This window comes from Hyphopichia burtonii, assembly GCF_001661395.1.
Source record: "Hyphopichia burtonii NRRL Y-1933 unplaced genomic scaffold HYPBUscaffold_1, whole genome shotgun sequence".
In the NCBI taxonomy this organism is placed as follows: domain Eukaryota; kingdom Fungi; phylum Ascomycota; class Pichiomycetes; order Serinales; family Debaryomycetaceae; genus Hyphopichia; species Hyphopichia burtonii.
This window is the reverse complement of record NW_017963728.1, coordinates 929,876-947,123: the sequence shown is the minus strand read 5'-3', so window position 1 is coordinate 947,123 and position 17,248 is coordinate 929,876. Positions and strand designations below refer to the sequence as shown.

The following is a 17,248-nucleotide window of genomic DNA, read 5'->3' as shown; positions in this document are numbered from 1 at the left end:
ATTCAGATGGAATGATTGATATATATTACATAGATTACATTCTAATTAATTGAAAGTACTGTTGATCTTCTCAACCAAATCCTTATGCTTAGACTTATTGAAGGCACTTCCATTTCCATCGGCTAATTTTTCACTATAAATCAATCTTGCAAGATTCAAAAATTCTCCCCTGCTAAATTGTAATTCATTTTTCTTCAATTCTCCAATGAAAATTTGTTCTTTAAGGGTGAATAATTCAAAATATCTTGAGGCTTTAGTAAAGTTGATCCTTTCCGGGGTATTCAATATACTCTTGAGCATTTGTTGCAAAGTGAAAATGTTTAACACAATTCTCTTAATACCATTGTTATTAATCTTTTTAACAATTTCAGAGCCTTGAATCAATAATTTATTAATAAAATTAGCCAATCCAACGAAAACACCTTCTCTTTCTAAATCATCCAATACATTATTCAATCTATTATCAACAGAGAACACCTCCTTATTATATTGACCAATACATTGATCAGAGTCACCAGGTTCAGTTGTTGGGAGCCAATCAGTTTCTTTGAAAGATTTACCAAGGAAATATACTGCCTTGACTCTAAGATCATACCTCAATGCTAACAATGTTTTATCTCTGATCATCATAAAGTTCTCAATTATATCCTGAAATTCATTTATCTTATCTGAATTCAACGCCAAATAAACGTGTTGCGTTTCGTCCAGAGCTGTATAATTTGATCTACCATTTTCCAAAAAAGACCAGTCATGCTTCAATTTATCAATAGTTGAAAGTCTAACCGTATCAGTATTGTCATTATAGATAGCATAATTGGACTCTTTTCTCATGGATGGAAGCCATTTCAAAATCCAGGAGGTAGTCAAAAAAAGGTAGCAGACTTGATTGAATGAATCATCATCGAGGAAATCATCTTTAGAAAGATTGAAAATTGATGTTTTACTTTCAGTATTAAATAGCATTATCTCAACTTCCTTATTTATCAAAGCATCGAGGTCATCAGGATTTGATCTTTGTTGTAAAATCAATGATGACATTTCAGTAAGTGCTGTATTACCTAGCCATTTCTGAAGCATCAGAAGAGGTTTAGAGCTGCTTCCAGTACCATTAGTGGATGTTGGCTGCTCATAAACAGTTAATTCTTCTTGAGATAATAATTCTTTGTAAAAATTGTTGTAAGCATTGGAAAACTTTTTAAGAAATTTTAAGACTGTCGAACTTATATCTTCTCTATATGTTAATGAAGTATTTAACGTGGAACAGGCATTAACGAAAACCCTTTTGAAATCTAAAGCATTGCGGTAAATTTTTGCAGCAGAGTGGTTGCTCGAATTAATGTTAATAATATTATTAGAACCTTGAATAGCTGAATCAAGTGGAATTAATTCACATTTTAAACCACCACCATATAATGCTCCTGCCCTAGGAGTGTGTCTTGTGTGAACCACTACGGAACCATCACCAGCAGCATCTTCATCTTCTACGAATTCCTTAAAGGACTGATCTAAAGTTTGATCAATCTTACTCAAGAAGGACTCTCTCATAAATGATCTGAAGAAAAAGAGTGAACTTTGGTCAAATTCTTGACCTTCCTGAGGTTCATCAGCAAAATTCAAGAACAATCTTTGTGAACCTGCGGTGAATATTAAGAAAAATTCAAGAATAATTCTCATGTTGAATATATTTTTAGGAACAAGTACTTCTACCAATGCATTAAAGGTTTCATTTTTGATATAGGGTGTATCAAGCTCAAGAACAGATAATCCCTCCTTATTCTTAGAGTCTGATATAGAAAACCCAGGAAACATATTACTTAAAACATTTGTCATATCCTCAGTTGCTTTAACTGAATGACTCGATACATCTTCAAATTTGAAAACCTGTTTTTTAGCTAAAATCTCATGTAGGTCATTATGTTGACTAGATAACGACTCAACAGTATTGAATACGGGAGCATGATTATCGTAAATATAATTGATCATCAATGATTGTAATTCTTTTCTTACGATGTCCCATATACTTTTGAAAGAGTATACACCAGTTTCTCTCATATAAGATGTTCTTGCCCCGCTTACTCCAGGTAAGCTTTGTGATGATTCTATTTTATCAACTATATTACTAACAATTTTATGTTTTTGGAGAACAATTAAACATTTTATGAAGATGGATCCGAATAAGTTACTCAAGATCGAAACCGAAGCATCGTTAAAAGTATTACCACCTATAATATCTGTTGTTATTGAATATTCAAAATTTTGAATTTTAGACAACTTATTCAATTGAGCAATATTTTTTGATTTGCATTCTTCGGTAGTTCTATTGATTAAACCATGCAATTCTTGTTGATGAGTACCTAACAAAACTGCCAAAACTGACTGAAGTCTATTCAATTTATGAGCTGTACTCAATAATCTATAAATATAATGAAATGATTCAGAATTGGAATTCAGGTTTGCTTCAAGCAAGATAGAGTAATCAATTTCATTATCGGTGTTCGAATAATGATTATGAATTTTAGGTAATTGGAATTGAACGAAATTAATAGCTGTTTCACTGAAAGCATCGGATACTTCAAAAATATCTAAATTTGCCGAATTGTAAATGTACTGTTCAAGATTATTAGACAGAGTAACTAATGTTCTAAAAGAAGAAAGCTGTGGATTAGTTGATTGGACCAAGCTCTGCCATGAGAAGAAGTGACGATCAGGATTCGAACCATCAGTACTATCAACTAGTGTAGTGTTTTTCAAATAAATCTCATTTTGCAATTCTTCCACAATCATATCATATAAGTTATTCGATTGCAGATCTAAGAAATTTTTATTAGATTGCATTGCCGAAATAGACCACAAATTATATTTTGCTGCTAATTGATATCCATTAGAAATCACATCATAAATTTGATGAATTTTTTTATCAACTATAAGTTGTTCAATTTTTTGAGGAATTGAGTTCAATTCTTCCATAGCATCCAATATTTCAATCATTTCAGCATATCTCATTGAAGTTTGATCCAAGTCATTCAATACATCCGATCTATCCTGGATATCTCTCGTTGATGATTCCAACATCTCTTTGATTTGTGCAGAATCATTTTTCGAATCATCCAATGTACTTAACAATACATGATATGATCCGATACTATTATTAAATATTTCATGATTTTCATTCACAACGTTTCTCAATGCTTCTCTTGTCTCTTCAGATAGTCTTTCAAACTCATGCTTTCTGTGTGCCAACCCAACCGAAGTATCATCAAGAAGTGAAATAGCCATTTCTATCGGACTGGTGTTTCCATCTAAAACCTGAGGCCAGTCGTACTTGATACTAGTGTACACATGCTTCAATTCAGTGATCGACTCCTTCTGTCTCCTATGATCATTCGGTGACTTATGGGTTTCGTAATTTATACTTGTGGACCTTCTACGAGCCATTTTAAACTATTTGACGTAATGGAAACACAGGTTCAAACCAACTTAAATTTGTTTATCTTATAATGCAATCTTCAATTGCCAAAAAGATTAAGCCTATTTTGACTCACTTAACCAACAAAAAGGATTAGGTTCTTGGAGAAGTTAATGAATTTTCACTTTGTTGTTCACTCAAGTCTCAGTTTTTTTGATCTTTTCCTACTACCGTTTTTTTTCCCCTTTGTTTATTTTTCAAAGCTTCTCACCTACTTAGTATCAATACCAGAATCATTAGGCGAATCAAAAGAACAGCCAGTGATGGAGAGATAGAATGGCGAATCAAAGTGTTGAGATCATAAACATTTCAGATGAAGAAACCCTGATAGCAAAAGATCAAAGCATAATAGAGATGTATGTTAATGTTAATGGAAAGACTACCCCAGAATAAAGCATAGACTTACTAACTAGAATACTTTAGACTCAGTGAAGATGGCGGAAAACGAGGTGGTTTTCGTAAGACTGAGGACACTTATGATCCAGGAAATCATCTGCCCATTGCACTAAGTTTTGACTCTTCAAATATAGAGTTGGTTGATAGTAAGCGCGTGCCCAAGTCCCAAGAACAACACCTTAGGCTGTCACCGACATCACTATTTGTGAATCAGGAAAGTACAATGGAAGAGGCTGAAGTGTTACGAGTAGACCAGCCTCTGATCAGATCGAAAGAGAAAAGAAATGTGTTAGAAAGGCTTGTTTTTAGTAGTGAGTCCGAAGAAGACTCGAGAAATTCTGTTCATTCACCCAAGAGGCAAATGACTAAGTCAACCGGTGAGCCGGTAGTTCCAAGGCCAGTATCGAGCGCAAGAGATAAACTGTCAAAAGGATCTTTAGGTAAGGATACGGTTCTGGAAAGCTCAGAAATACTGCTAAAGAGAAAATTGCCCATAGCTTTTAATCGGGCTAACTTGATAAATGTTTCGAGTGATGATATCTCAGAATCAATAGCAAATGATGAATTGGATCCGCTTGAGTCGTCACAACCGTCACAGCGCACGGTTCCCAAACCCAGTTCCATAAAGCGTGCTCAAACGTTTGATTTGCGTTCGGTTTACCCAATTGAATTGTCAGATCCGATATCTGAGTCGTCCTCATCACCAACGAAACCCACGCCCAAGAAGGCTAGCCAAACAAGGGCTGCGTCCAAGCCTATGGCACGCGGGAAAATTGTTGATACTAGCAATCTCCCCAAATATTCAGCTAAAGATTTGAACCGAGTGAATAAGGTTACGCGTACGAAGGAAGAATTATTGAAGGAAATGATAGTGAACATTCCACTTACATTATATGAGCAGAAATTCAAGAAGGAGTATTGTCACGAACAATTGACGAATAGATTGGGAGAGGTTAGACATAATTACGATAATGTACCATTTATAAGTTGGAAAAGGCGAGTTGAAGCGGATTATGACTCAAATAAGGATATATTTATACCATGTGAAACAAAAGAGATTGTTGAATCGATAGGAGTGATGTATTATAAGGCAGAAGAGATTATAGACATGATACAAAATGATAACTTTGGACGAGATTTAGCAAAATGTGAAAATAGATTAAGACAAGAGGGGGCTACGAAGGAAATACATATAATATTAATTATTGAAGGATACGATCAGTATTTGAATAAGTTAAAGAATTTTGCAGAAAGAGAGTATAAAAAGGCGGTGATGAATCGATTGAATGAAGGAGGAAACTCAAAGTATACCCCGAAGGAGAATGACCGATTGAATGTTAGTCAAGTTGAGTATATGATAAATGAGTTGCAAGTGAACTATGAGGTGAATGTGTTCCCAATAAGGGGGAATGCTGAAGCCATTGATTGGCTAGTATCGTTTAGTTATACAATCAGTCAAGCACTTTATGATAAATATGAAAGAAATGAGTCGATTGCTAATTTAGGACGGGTTAAATCCGGAAACGATCCTAGGCTGACATTTATTGAATCAATACGACAATTTAAATTCATGACGCAGGCTAAAAGTGAAGAAGTGTACGGGATATATCGATCAGTAACCGATATTTATAAGAGGTATTGTACGCATGAATCATTGGGTACGATAAATGGGAAGAACCTAGTTCCGCCCACCAGTGATAATGCAATGAGAAAAGTATTTACCGCTACTAATGCTAATGATATAGTTAATGATTAATATAAGACAAGAAACTAAACACTAACTATAACAACTTGAGATATTCTTTGGTAATAAAAGTACTATACAAAATCATAAAATCGTTAGTAAATAGAACAAAAATATATCGAAGAAAAAACTTTCAATGAACTACTTGCTTTGCAAAATTATAATCATCTTCTGAGATTTCATTTTTCAATACTTCAACGTTATCCAACCCGGTAGCCAAATCGTTAATTTCATTTTTGCTAAATTTGTAATTGAGCGAGGCCAATTGAGAGATTATATTGAGAGTTTTATCGATGCAACCAATGTGGCCTTCATGGTGTAAGTTTGACACAAGATGGTGGATCAATTTGAGATTAGAGATTTGGCTAATTTTTTCATCATTAAGACCAGTAGAAAGAATAGAGGATAAGATTGATAACACTCTTAAATTTGTTTTATGGTTTGATAAATCGGATAATTTAGAGGAAATGAGCGACCAACCATTCAAGGAATCAAATTGAAAATAACCTGGTTCGTAATTACGAATGAACGAAGCAATGGCAAATAAACATTTATGTTGTAAATCAAGATTGTCGCTATTGGATAATTCGATTAATTTACTTAAACCTTGAGGACAATACTTCAAGAAATCCTCTTGAGAATTAGGGTTATTTTGGACTGCGGTTCCGATGATGGATGCAGCGTATATTTTAAGAGAATCGTCAACTTCTGGGGATAATTGGTTAATTATTGAAGTCCATAATTTCAAATTTTCGATATTATTTGCGTTATCCAAGTTTTCAATGAGCATTTCGAAGTTGTCAAAGGCAATTTGTTTATTTTCCAAAGTAGCTTCTGGGTTTTCCACCACCATTATTGATTGTTTCATGAGGGCCGGTTCATCTGGGCCTCCTCCGCCAAAGAGTTGTTCCAATAACTTTGGATCGGGTTGTCCGATCTTTTCTGCCGATTCCTTGTCCCCGGTTTGCTGGGCTATAGACCACTGTAAGAGTTTTTCCATACTCACCTGTTGTTATTCTCACTAGATGCAAAAGAATATAGATCAATGAATATAGACCAATGATTATAGATGAATGAATAGATGATCGAATATATAAATGAAGAGCATCGCTTCTGGAAAATTCCGCGACATCGCAAACGACATTTTACCACCCTCCGCGACATCGCTTCGCGCACACGACCGGATCACAGGAACCCTTATACCAGATCAAGATTATAGTTATTATAGTTAGATTATAGTTAGATTAATAGTTGAATTAATAGATTTAATTAATAAATTGATAGACCAGTAGATATACCGGTAGCTGGACCAGTAGATATACCGGTAGCTACAGAAACTAGACCAATACCGCTACTGACTTGCAAAAGTAAGCCAGTAAGTTATCCCTCTCACTAAAGTAATAAGCTGATAACCACCAAGTACTGACTACTGATTGTTGACTGACAAACGGTAAATCATCAGCCAACTGAGCCAGCTGGCCCACGCTACACCATCGTCACCCCATGCTCCACCAAGGATCAATGGTCAATGGTCAATGGTCCAGGGTCAATGGTGGAGTGGAATGATTGGATCAGCTGATTGGGGAGGTACCGGTCTACGGAACAGGCCCATCCGCCGGGCAGCAGGTTCTGGCGGTCGCTCGGAGTTTTTTTGGTAGCGCGGGCATTGTGCAGGAGCGTAGGTTTAGTGGACATAACGTGGTGTGAAACTGGAGGTACTTAAATGGAAGGATCGCTTTGGAAATTGTAGAGGAAGCAGTTAGAACAATATTACTATTCGATATTATTCGATACTATTCGATACTATTTACGATATATCATGTCTCTTTCTAATAAATTATCTGTCAAGGATTTGGATGTTGCCGGTAAAAGGGTTTTCATCAGAGTTGACTTCAATGTTCCATTAGATGGAAGCACCATTACTAACAATCAACGTATTGTTGCTGCTTTACCAACCATTAAGTATGTTTTGGAAAAGAAGCCAAAGGCCGTGGTATTGGCCTCGCATTTGGGTAGACCAAATGGGGAACGTGTTGGTAAATACTCGTTAGCCCCAGTTGCCAGTGAATTGGAAAAATTATTGGGTCAAAAAGTTAACTTTTTGAACGATTGTGTTGGTGGTGAAGTTGAGGCTGCCGTCAATGGTGGATCTAACGGGGAAGTTTTCTTATTAGAAAACTTGCGTTTCCATATTGAAGAAGAAGGATCCCGTAAAGTTGATGGTGAAAAAGTTAAGGCTTCTAAAGAAGATGTTGAAAAATTCAGAAGCCAATTGACTGCCTTGGCCGACGTTTACGTTAACGATGCTTTTGGTACTGCTCACAGAGCTCATTCATCAATGGTTGGATTCAATTTACCTCAAAGAGCCGCTGGGTTCTTGATGGCCAAGGAATTGGAATACTTTGCCAAAGCTTTGGAAAACCCAACCAGACCATTTTTGGCCATCTTGGGTGGGGCTAAAGTTAGTGATAAGATCCAATTAATTGATAACTTATTAGATAAAGTCAACTTATTGATTGTTGGTGGTGGTATGGCCTTCACTTTCAAAAAAATCTTGGATAATATGCCAATTGGTGACTCTCTTTTCGATGAAGCCGGTTCTAAGAATGTTGAACATTTAGTGGCCAAGGCTAAAAAGAATGGGGTTAAAATTGTTTTACCAATTGATTTTGTCACTGCTGATAAATTTGATAAAGATGCTAATACTTCTACTGCCACTCAAGAAGAAGGTATTCCAGATAAATGGATGGGTCTTGATGCCGGTCCAAAATCAAGAGAATTATTTACTCAAACCGTTGCTGAAGCTAAAACCATTGTTTGGAATGGTCCTCCAGGGGTTTTCGAATTTGAAAAATTCGCCGCTGGTACTAAAGCCTTATTAGACGCTACCGTTAAATCTGCCGAAGCTGGTAACACCGTCATTATTGGTGGGGGTGATACTGCTACCGTTGCTAAAAAATTCGGGGTTGTTGAAAAATTATCTCATGTTTCTACTGGTGGTGGTGCTTCTTTGGAATTATTGGAAGGTAAAGAATTACCTGGTGTTGTTGCCATTTCTGATAAACAATAATGAATCTCTTATGATTAAATAATTTAATACAATTTTAACCTACTTAAAATCAAACGTTTATAATTGTAATACATACTTATAAATAGAATTAAAAAAACTTACTCATAATTTAGATGCTCCGCTCATAATCTTCAGCCAGGAATCTTCAGTCAATTCTTCATATCGATCTCCATTTAACCAGTAAATTAAATCTTTACCCAGTTCTCCCTTTGGTAATTTCAAATTCTTAAATTGATTCTTTGGCACTTTATGATTATGACTAGCTTGAATTTCTCTACTAATTTTAATAAATTGTGGTACAGCATACTTGGGTAATGAATGGTTAACATGATCATATATTTTAGCCAAGACTTCTTCATGTTTAGTAGTATCCAAATACTCATCTTTAGGATCAATAACTGCAAAACCAGCTCTACCTTCATGATTTGGTACTCGAACCCCAACAACAACCGATTGATTAACAACTTTAGTACCAGCCAATTCATTTTCAACTTCGGATGCACTAACATTTTCTGATTTCCAACGGAAAGTATCTCCTAAACGATCAACAAAATATAATAATCCATCATCATCCATCTTCAATAAATCTCCTGAGCGAAACCAAGCATCTCCCTTCTTGAAAACATCATGGACAATCTTAGAATTAGTGGCCTTCTTATTACCATAATAACCTTGGAAAGTTTGTTCGGAATTTTTAGCATTCAAAATCTTCATCAACAATTCCCCTGGTTCATTTCTATCTGCAAGTATAGCCAATCCGGTTTTTGGATCACGATATATCTCATTATCATCTTCAGGATCCATTTTAACCAATCTTTGCTGTAAAGAAGTAATTAAATTAATAAGGGCACCATATTTACGACAAGCACCAATACCAAATTCACCGTATTGAAGATTAGTAGTAGCAATTGGAGATTCAGTAGAAGCATAAAATTCACCAATACCTTGAATATGAAATCTTTCTTTAAAATCAGGCCAAATATCACGACGTAATCCATTACCGTAAGCAATAGTAACATTATGAGCTCGTTGATCAGGATGGGGTTTGGAATTAAGTAAATAACGACAAACTTCACCAACGTATTGAATATGAGTGGCTCCAGATAATTTAGCTTGAGTCCAAAAAGTAGTAGCACTAAATTTTTGAGATACCGAAACACAAGCACCACTTAATAAAGCAGGACAAACTCCCAACATAGCAGCAGTAGAATGGTATAATGGCATTGCAGTTAGAATATTTGAATTTTTCTTAATCTTCATAATATAACCAAAAAATGCAGCAGCCATAAAAGCTTTCCTCCAGGACATAATCCCAGCTTTTGGAAATCCAGTGGTACCAGAAGTATAAATCAAAGCACAGCAAGAGTGATCAGAATCTTCTGGTCTTCTTGTGTGATCCGGAGCCCGATGTTTTGGTCTTGTTTTATCGGACAAGACTTTCAATAATTCAACTTCATTCATATAATGTAATTTAACATTTGGTAATTCTTCATTAATTAAAGATTCGGTATCTTTAATTGGTTCTTGACAATCTGGATCAATGAAAACTTGGCTGACATTAGCAATTTTCAAGCAATGAACCAATGGTTTATCTTTAGTATTAAAATTAAGAAATGCTGGAACTGCTCCAATATTCCATAATGCAAACCAAAGTATAATAAATAATGGTTTATTCATACAATCAACCGCAATCGTTTGTTCTGCAGTAACCCCATAATCAAATTTTAAAATATAACTCAAACGTAATATCATATCATATAATTCTTTATAAGTATATTGCTCCAAATGAAATTGATCATCATAAATAGCATATCCATTTTCATCAATCTTAGCACTTGGTCCGTCTTTCAACGGACGGGGGAATGAAACTGCCAAATTATTGGGATACTTGAAAACAGTTTTTTCAAAATAATACCAATAACTGGCTCGTCCTCTATAACAGTTAATTAAAAATGGTACTGCGGAAGCAACAACTTTTCTAATCAATAAAACATCATCTTTAACATGATATTTGGCATCAAGTAATTGACTTCCTAACACGGCTGCAGCTGCTAATTCAAGTCCTGACATTCTGTTTTATAAAGTACTAGTTTATTACCAATATACTTAATTTTTAGTCTACTCTTTACATATATTTATATATTTCCATACATTTATATATACGAATGATGATGCCCTCGCTCTTTTTTCGGGTTGGTTGTCAAAATTTCCTTGTTCGCTCACTTCGATTTCTTATGATTTTGCAATTTTATTCCTTTGCTTCATCAACTCCCTCTACAACCACCTCTTCTCCAGTTTTGTTTGAACCCACCACTACACTCAGAGCTGTGCTAGCTGGACTCTTACTTTGTAGACCGTCTATTCTTCTACCTACTGTGTGGTACTCACCTACTCTCTTTCTATATAGCCATGGTATATCCAGACAGTTGCGAAAAGACTGTGAAATCGATACCTACTCCGCAATAACAACAACAACAACAACAACAACAACAACAAGTACAACAACACAAGCTGTTTTCTGGAGAATTTAATTCGACTGACTTGGCTATCAGACTTTTTTCGCTTCAATTGAATTTCATTGCACCATGACCACGGCTTTGACCCAGCCCCTCATTTGGCCTTCATTTCACATGAAGGCTCTGGTGCACTGATTGTGGAATTGATCAATGAACGGTCCAGGAGCCAGGAGTCGGTGCTTGCAGTAAGTGATTGTATGGATCAGAGTTCAATTTGGCACTGGAAGCAACAAATTTTTTACCACCGTCGATTTCTTTAAACCAGTTTGAAAGGTTATTTATAACCGAGTTATCGGTATCGAAGATTTCAATTAGATATTGGTATATTTCTCTTACTTTTTTTTGTAGATTGGCATCATGCTTATACCAGATTCCGTGTTGTAATAATGCTTTTAAATTGGTATTCTTTGATTCTTGTAAATACTCTTTCATACAACATTTATCATGAACGGTGATGATTATTTTGAGTAAATCATAAAAGAAATATTTAATATTTTGATTAATTGAAATGTCAACTGCTTGGGCTAACATTGGAATGAAAATCATAAACTCGTTACAGTAACTTGTCTTAATACATTCTCGGAAAAGTAATTGTAACCTGAATTCGTATTCTTTAATTAGATTTCGATCGTTTTTAAATTTAATCGATGAAAGTCCAATTTTAAAATTACATAATATTCGAAATATTATATGATGATTGGAAATAATATAATTTTCAAATTTCCATCTTTGATATCGTTCATGAATTGCCTGTTGTAATCTTTTATTATTAACTTTGAAATTCCAATGACTCCAACAATAAATTAATATCATTTCGATTAAATTGGTTCGAATTATTCCTTCTAATTCGTTAAGTATATCAATTATGGCTCCAGTATCAATTATATTTTCAATTAACTCGTTAAACGATAATAAATAATAGTTTTCATTATCGAGAACTTCATTAGAACTCCCAATACTAATCAATTGCAAAACAATCATGTTCTTATCAAAGGCCTCGAGTTGCAAATTATTCATCATTTTACTCCGTATTTCACTAATCATTTTATCGGCTTCCCAGGCATTTGCAAATTCATACTTGGGTATCTTATTTGTATACTTAAGCACTTCCGATAATATGATTGGTGTTCCGTATCTTTGGGCTCTTTGATAATATAACGTTATTCGATTGTTTTGTTCAAAAATTTTTTGCATTTCACTAATCGTATACTTCTTCTTTGTCACCTCTTTTAAGCTCCTTGTGTAATCTTGTTCTAGTATTTCATCAAATGTGCCCCCACTGATGTTTGACGAAATCATTACTTCAATTCGTTCTTCACTACTTATCTCTTGGTCGGAAGAACCGTATCCCTCCTGTTTATACAGACTAGTATCAATTATCTGATCATATCCATCGATTGTTCGCTCTTGTATTAGCCCAGTACCGGTTGGTCTGAATTGTTCAATGTCTTTCTTGGTATTCGAATCTTCAGAGATCTCCAGAATCGGTGCAAACTCTTCCTCTGCCTCCTCTTTGACTCCCTCTTCCTCCTCTTCGGCTTCCTCTTCCTCCTCCACGGGTGACCACCCTGCTGCTAGTACCTTCTTATCAGTGGCTGAGCTGCCTATCTTCTTCAAAGATATGGTATACTCTCTTATACCAAAGGAAATAACAGCAACCACACTAGTAATGAACACGAGCACAATGAATAAGTACATGGCATTCGCCAACAAATCCTCTTCAGTATATTCAGCACTGTCCGAAAGCTGGTATACTTCGTCATTTCCCAACACCAACATTCCGACTCTTGCATCTTCCTCTCGTTTAGTGACCGGCATTCTTGTAGTTATATCCTGCAGTGACCCTACTGCTTTTAAACTAGCTTTTCATTCTCCTTGTTCCATAGAATTGGCTGCTAAAATCGTGTTTTGTCATTTCTCTACGCACATCCGCGACATGATAACCACAAAAGGAATGTATGTCATTTTTCACCACTAGCAGTATGCACCCGTACACCATCCAATGGGCTTTGGGTTTAATTTGCTTATACGCCTGTACGGAAAAAAAAATCATCAGATACCAATCATGAAGTGAAAAATTTCGATAGAAAACTTAAAACAACTCTGTATCTTATTACTGTTGGAAAATTCGCTGTCCTGGTTTAATTAAGACTGGCTGGTGATTTAAAATGCTTTGCAAAACACGGTTTTTTTTCACTCAAAATTCATTGGTGTTAAATACCTTACATAGATCAAAAGTATCTAGACTTTCTATTGCTCCTATATTGAAGTCAAGAAGCTTTACTTTCAGCAGGTTTTTGAATAATATTCGCTCAAGTACCCGTTCTTATACTACTGTGGGTACTACCGGTGCAGCTTCTACGTTTCCGAAGGCTTCAATTTCCGATGCTTTAAAGGCTTCAGTAAAACAAAATCCTAAAGTTGATCCAGTGATTTCAGATAAGTCCGTGGGTTATTGGCTTATAGGGACTTCTGGGTTAGTTTTCAGTATTGTTGTTGTGGGAGGACTTACCAGGTTAACTGAATCGGGTCTTTCCATTACGGAATGGAAACCAGTCACTGGGACTATCCCTCCTTTAAATGAAGTTGAATGGGAAGAAGAGTTTAATAAGTATAAAGAGTCTCCTGAGTTCAAGCAACTTAACTCTCATATTACCTTAGACGAATTCAAGTTCATTTTCAGTATGGAATGGGGCCATCGTTTACTTGGAAGAACCATTGGTATGTTATTTATTTTACCAGCATTGTATTTCTGGAAAACTCGTAAATTCAGCTCTCATGTCAAATGGAAAGTGGTTGGATTAACTGCTTTACTTGGTTTACAAGGTGCTATTGGTTGGTGGATGGTGAAATCAGGCTTGGATGAAGAAGGTTTGGCTGAAAGAAATTCAAAACCAACCGTTTCTCAATATAGATTGACTACTCATTTAGGTGCTGCATTCTTACTTTACTTGGGAGTCTTATGGACTGCTTTTGAAATTTTAAATGAAAATAAGTGGTTAAAACAAATTAAAACATCTTCTGACTCCTCCGTCATTAATAATTTGAATACTGTTTTTGAAAAACTAAATAGTCCAGCATTGAAAAGAGTTAAACTCTATGCCGGTGCATTACTCGCCCTTACTTTCATCACGGCAATGAGTGGTGGTATGGTTGCTGGTTTAGATGCTGGTCTAATCTACAATACTTTCCCTCTTATGGGCGAGGACTACATTCCTAGTAAAAATGAATTGTTTTCTCCTATATTTAGTAGAAAAGATGATCATTCTGATTTATGGTGGAGAAACTTATTAGAGAATCCAACAACCGTTCAACTTATTCATCGTATTCTTGCCACTACTACTTTCACTGCATTAACAGTCTTCCATCTCTATGCTAATAGACGTAAAGCAATCATTCCTCGTCATGCCGCTAAAATGTTTCACGCCGTTATGGGATTCCTTACTTTACAAGTCACTTTGGGTATATCAACCTTAATTTACTTAGTTCCTATTCCCTTGGCTGCTGCTCATCAAGCTGGTGCTTTGGCTTTATTAACCACTGTTTTGGCTTATTGTTCCCGTTTGAAAAAACCTAGACCAGAAACTATGCATTACATTAATAAATTGATGAAAGATCAACTTATGAAACAAAAATGATTTGTTTCATTTTCCGAGACGAAGTACGACTTATTCCCCGATTAGAAATATTAAAAATTAATTTATTAGAGTGTAGTCCTTTCCAGATAATAATTAAATACTTGTATATAGTTCAAAAATAAAATCTGTTATGGTATCAAATCATTTTTGTTTCACCATATTCTTTTACTAGACATTTCGTATCGCCTCACTTTCCCCAATACCTCATCATCACTACTCAGCTCCATCAGTCTATCCTGATTTTTCAGCACTTTCATTAACTGTCTATTACGTCGTTCTTCAACGGTTGGTGGGACCTTTTCTCCAAAGTCATATAAATATGACCTAGTAGTTGGGTTTATAGTTGAAGGTTCTGTGTTTGGGACTCCAGGTAAAAATGACATATCAATTTGGGATCTAAAGGACAAATCAACACCCTCTTGCATTTGTTGACTTGTTGAATTTGTTGATAGTGGATCTTCGTCAATAACAGCAGACTCATCCATCGTGTTATTTCCCGCAACCAATAACGGATCAATCGGTGACGGAGTACGCGATGGAAGATTCAAATCGAGTAGTGATAATCCATGACTCAGAAATGATGGCGATTTTGCTGCAGTTTTGGGGGATGCTGACACACTTGGTTTAGGCTGAGAGGATGCTCCGGTAGAAGTTCGGGGCGGTCTTAGAGCATTTGTGGACGACTTGAAAACACCTATTTCGTCGACGTTCGAGTCCTTCGATGCCACCGATGATTGGTTAGGTGTTACACTATCCGCAATCTGTCTTCCTGGAGTATATAAGTGTGGATTATCAGTAGGGGAGAGCACACTTTCTTGCTGAACAGTATATTGTTGCTGAGATTTCAAATGTGCTTGGTATGCTTGATGGTTGTGTTTTATACGATTGGCCCATTTTAATAAAGCTAACCCGAGCATCAAACGAATGAATAATAATGTGAAGAATGATATTGAGAAAAGACTGAATGTAACAACTATTGAATAAGTAATCGAAGAGTCTCTGTAAATGAATAAAGATTTCAAATCAGGTAATGTCATTCTGAGAAAACAGACAATATATGCTAACAAGGGTATACCAATTCTTTTGGTTAACACAATATAGTCAGATAGTTCATTCGATAAATTTGCATTGGAAGGACCCTTAAAAACTTCAAGATAATCTAAAGTTAAAACAAATAAAAAATTTCTGTAAATCCTAGGTCTCACCCTATTAAATTTGGTAATGTAACAATGTTTTAACCAATCAACCAAAATTTCACTACCTAATACGACGATACTTGGTCCAAATATAGCACCGATCCATTTATTCCAACTAGTCCAACTATTAGGTATCAAACCAAGGTGAGTAGTGTTTAATTGTAATAAGTTTCGCAAAGCAATAACACCAAGCATCAAAGTCAATTGAAATCTTTCAGTCAAATCAGCCATAGTAATTTGAAATAAGCCTTCACGTTCAAATTTTTTGAAAACGGAAGATTTCAATTCTGCAAATTGATTAGAGAGTAAAAGAGCAAGTAAGGCATTAGAATAAGAATTTGCAGCAACATTTAGTGAAACAGTTTGATAAATGCATATATAAGAATGGAAAGATAAATATGCTAATGCAAGAAAATAAAATATAGTAAGTTTGAGTTGGTTTACCCGATTACTGTCAGTTGAAATATCTTTGAATGCTAATAAGGGAATTCCATATAAAATATTGAAGATGTCTTGACCGATCGAAGAGCATAATTTATCACCCACTTCTAGAACACCAAACATGACATAAAGTTTGATATGGGCCTGTCCTCTAACGTCGTGATACATTCTTGAGATATCTAAATTTGGTAATGATAGTATAAGCACAGTTGATATGATTAGGGAAATAGTAATCAAGTCACGCTTCACAAAACGTAAGCCATCTGAAATTATTGAATAGCTTAACTGTCCCAGTGATCTGTAATGAATTATAAATTTCCTAACCAGTCTATAAACCATAATGCAAATCTTAAGTGGTACCAAAGTAAACAACGTTAAAAATGAATTGAGACATACCAAACAACCAAAAATCATGAATTTTTCCAAAACTAGAGGAACTTTTAGCAAGTTTAATACCTGTTCGTATGACATGTCCGCATCAGCATTACTGTTTTGCATCGAGTTAGTCTTGGTGAGGCCATGTTTGTTTTCTGAAGGAAGGTTTAGCTCAACCATCAAAAGCCGAAACAAAGAAAATATTCTATTTCGATTCCTGGAAGTACTGACACTAGCAGCCCTACTAACTGATCCCGTACCATAGGTTCCATTAGAAATATAAGCAAGAAAAGAACTCGCTGTAGAAGATCGGGATCTTGGAAACGAACTGGACCTCGACCTCGACCTCGACCTGGACCGGGATCTAGGATGCTCCATAGAAGTACTGGAAAGCCTGGATGTAGAC

At 35.5% G+C, this 17,248-nt stretch overlaps 8 protein-coding genes across 8 annotated transcripts; 3 read left to right on the top strand and 5 right to left on the bottom strand.

The window, feature by feature from the left end:
- Positions 1 to 45: 45 nt before the first annotated feature.
- SEC8 (exocyst subunit) lies at positions 46 to 3,703 on the bottom strand (the record flags this gene model as incomplete). Its single annotated transcript, XM_020222442.1, has 2 exons — positions 46 to 3,424; positions 3,678 to 3,703. The coding sequence occupies 2 exons, from the start codon at positions 3,701 to 3,703 to the stop codon at positions 46 to 48; spliced, it is 3,405 nt and encodes a 1,134-aa protein (XP_020078762.1).
- Positions 3,704 to 4,619: 916 nt separating this feature from the next.
- HYPBUDRAFT_101100 (uncharacterized protein) lies at positions 4,620 to 5,618 on the top strand (the record flags this gene model as incomplete). The annotated part of the gene is made up of 1 exon (XM_020218096.1): positions 4,620 to 5,618. One exon carries the CDS (start codon positions 4,620 to 4,622, stop codon positions 5,616 to 5,618), a length of 999 nt encoding a protein of 332 aa, XP_020078761.1.
- Positions 5,619 to 5,739: 121 nt separating this feature from the next.
- On the bottom strand, positions 5,740 to 6,606 carry HYPBUDRAFT_154716 (uncharacterized protein; the record flags this gene model as incomplete). Its single annotated transcript, XM_020222058.1, has 1 exon — positions 5,740 to 6,606. One exon carries the CDS (start codon positions 6,604 to 6,606, stop codon positions 5,740 to 5,742), a length of 867 nt encoding a protein of 288 aa, XP_020078760.1.
- Positions 6,607 to 7,425: 819 nt separating this feature from the next.
- Positions 7,426 to 8,676, top strand: PGK1 (phosphoglycerate kinase; the record flags this gene model as incomplete). The annotated part of the gene is made up of 1 exon (XM_020218071.1): positions 7,426 to 8,676. One exon carries the CDS (start codon positions 7,426 to 7,428, stop codon positions 8,674 to 8,676), a length of 1,251 nt encoding a protein of 416 aa, XP_020078759.1.
- Positions 8,368 to 10,788, bottom strand: FAT1 (long-chain fatty acid transporter). The gene is made up of 3 exons (XM_020222860.1): positions 8,682 to 10,788; positions 8,547 to 8,614; positions 8,368 to 8,392 (listed from the first exon to the last, which is right to left on the bottom strand). The coding sequence occupies exon 1, from the start codon at positions 10,744 to 10,746 to the stop codon at positions 8,779 to 8,781; it is 1,968 nt and encodes a 655-aa protein (XP_020078758.1). The 5' UTR covers positions 10,747 to 10,788; the 3' UTR covers positions 8,368 to 8,392; positions 8,547 to 8,614; positions 8,682 to 8,778.
- A 551-nt stretch (positions 10,789 to 11,339) lies between these two features.
- HYPBUDRAFT_103988 (uncharacterized protein) lies at positions 11,340 to 12,971 on the bottom strand (the record flags this gene model as incomplete). The annotated part of the gene is made up of 1 exon (XM_020218319.1): positions 11,340 to 12,971. One exon carries the CDS (start codon positions 12,969 to 12,971, stop codon positions 11,340 to 11,342), a length of 1,632 nt encoding a protein of 543 aa, XP_020078757.1.
- Positions 12,972 to 13,360: 389 nt separating this feature from the next.
- On the top strand, positions 13,361 to 14,830 carry COX15 (Cox15p; the record flags this gene model as incomplete). Its single annotated transcript, XM_020218194.1, has 1 exon — positions 13,361 to 14,830. The coding sequence occupies one exon, from the start codon at positions 13,361 to 13,363 to the stop codon at positions 14,828 to 14,830; it is 1,470 nt and encodes a 489-aa protein (XP_020078756.1).
- Positions 14,831 to 14,982: 152 nt separating this feature from the next.
- HYPBUDRAFT_3631 (uncharacterized protein) lies at positions 14,983 to 16,938 on the bottom strand (the record flags this gene model as incomplete). The annotated part of the gene is made up of 1 exon (XM_020223365.1): positions 14,983 to 16,938. One exon carries the CDS (start codon positions 16,936 to 16,938, stop codon positions 14,983 to 14,985), a length of 1,956 nt encoding a protein of 651 aa, XP_020078755.1.
- Positions 16,939 to 17,248: the final 310 nt, after the last annotated feature.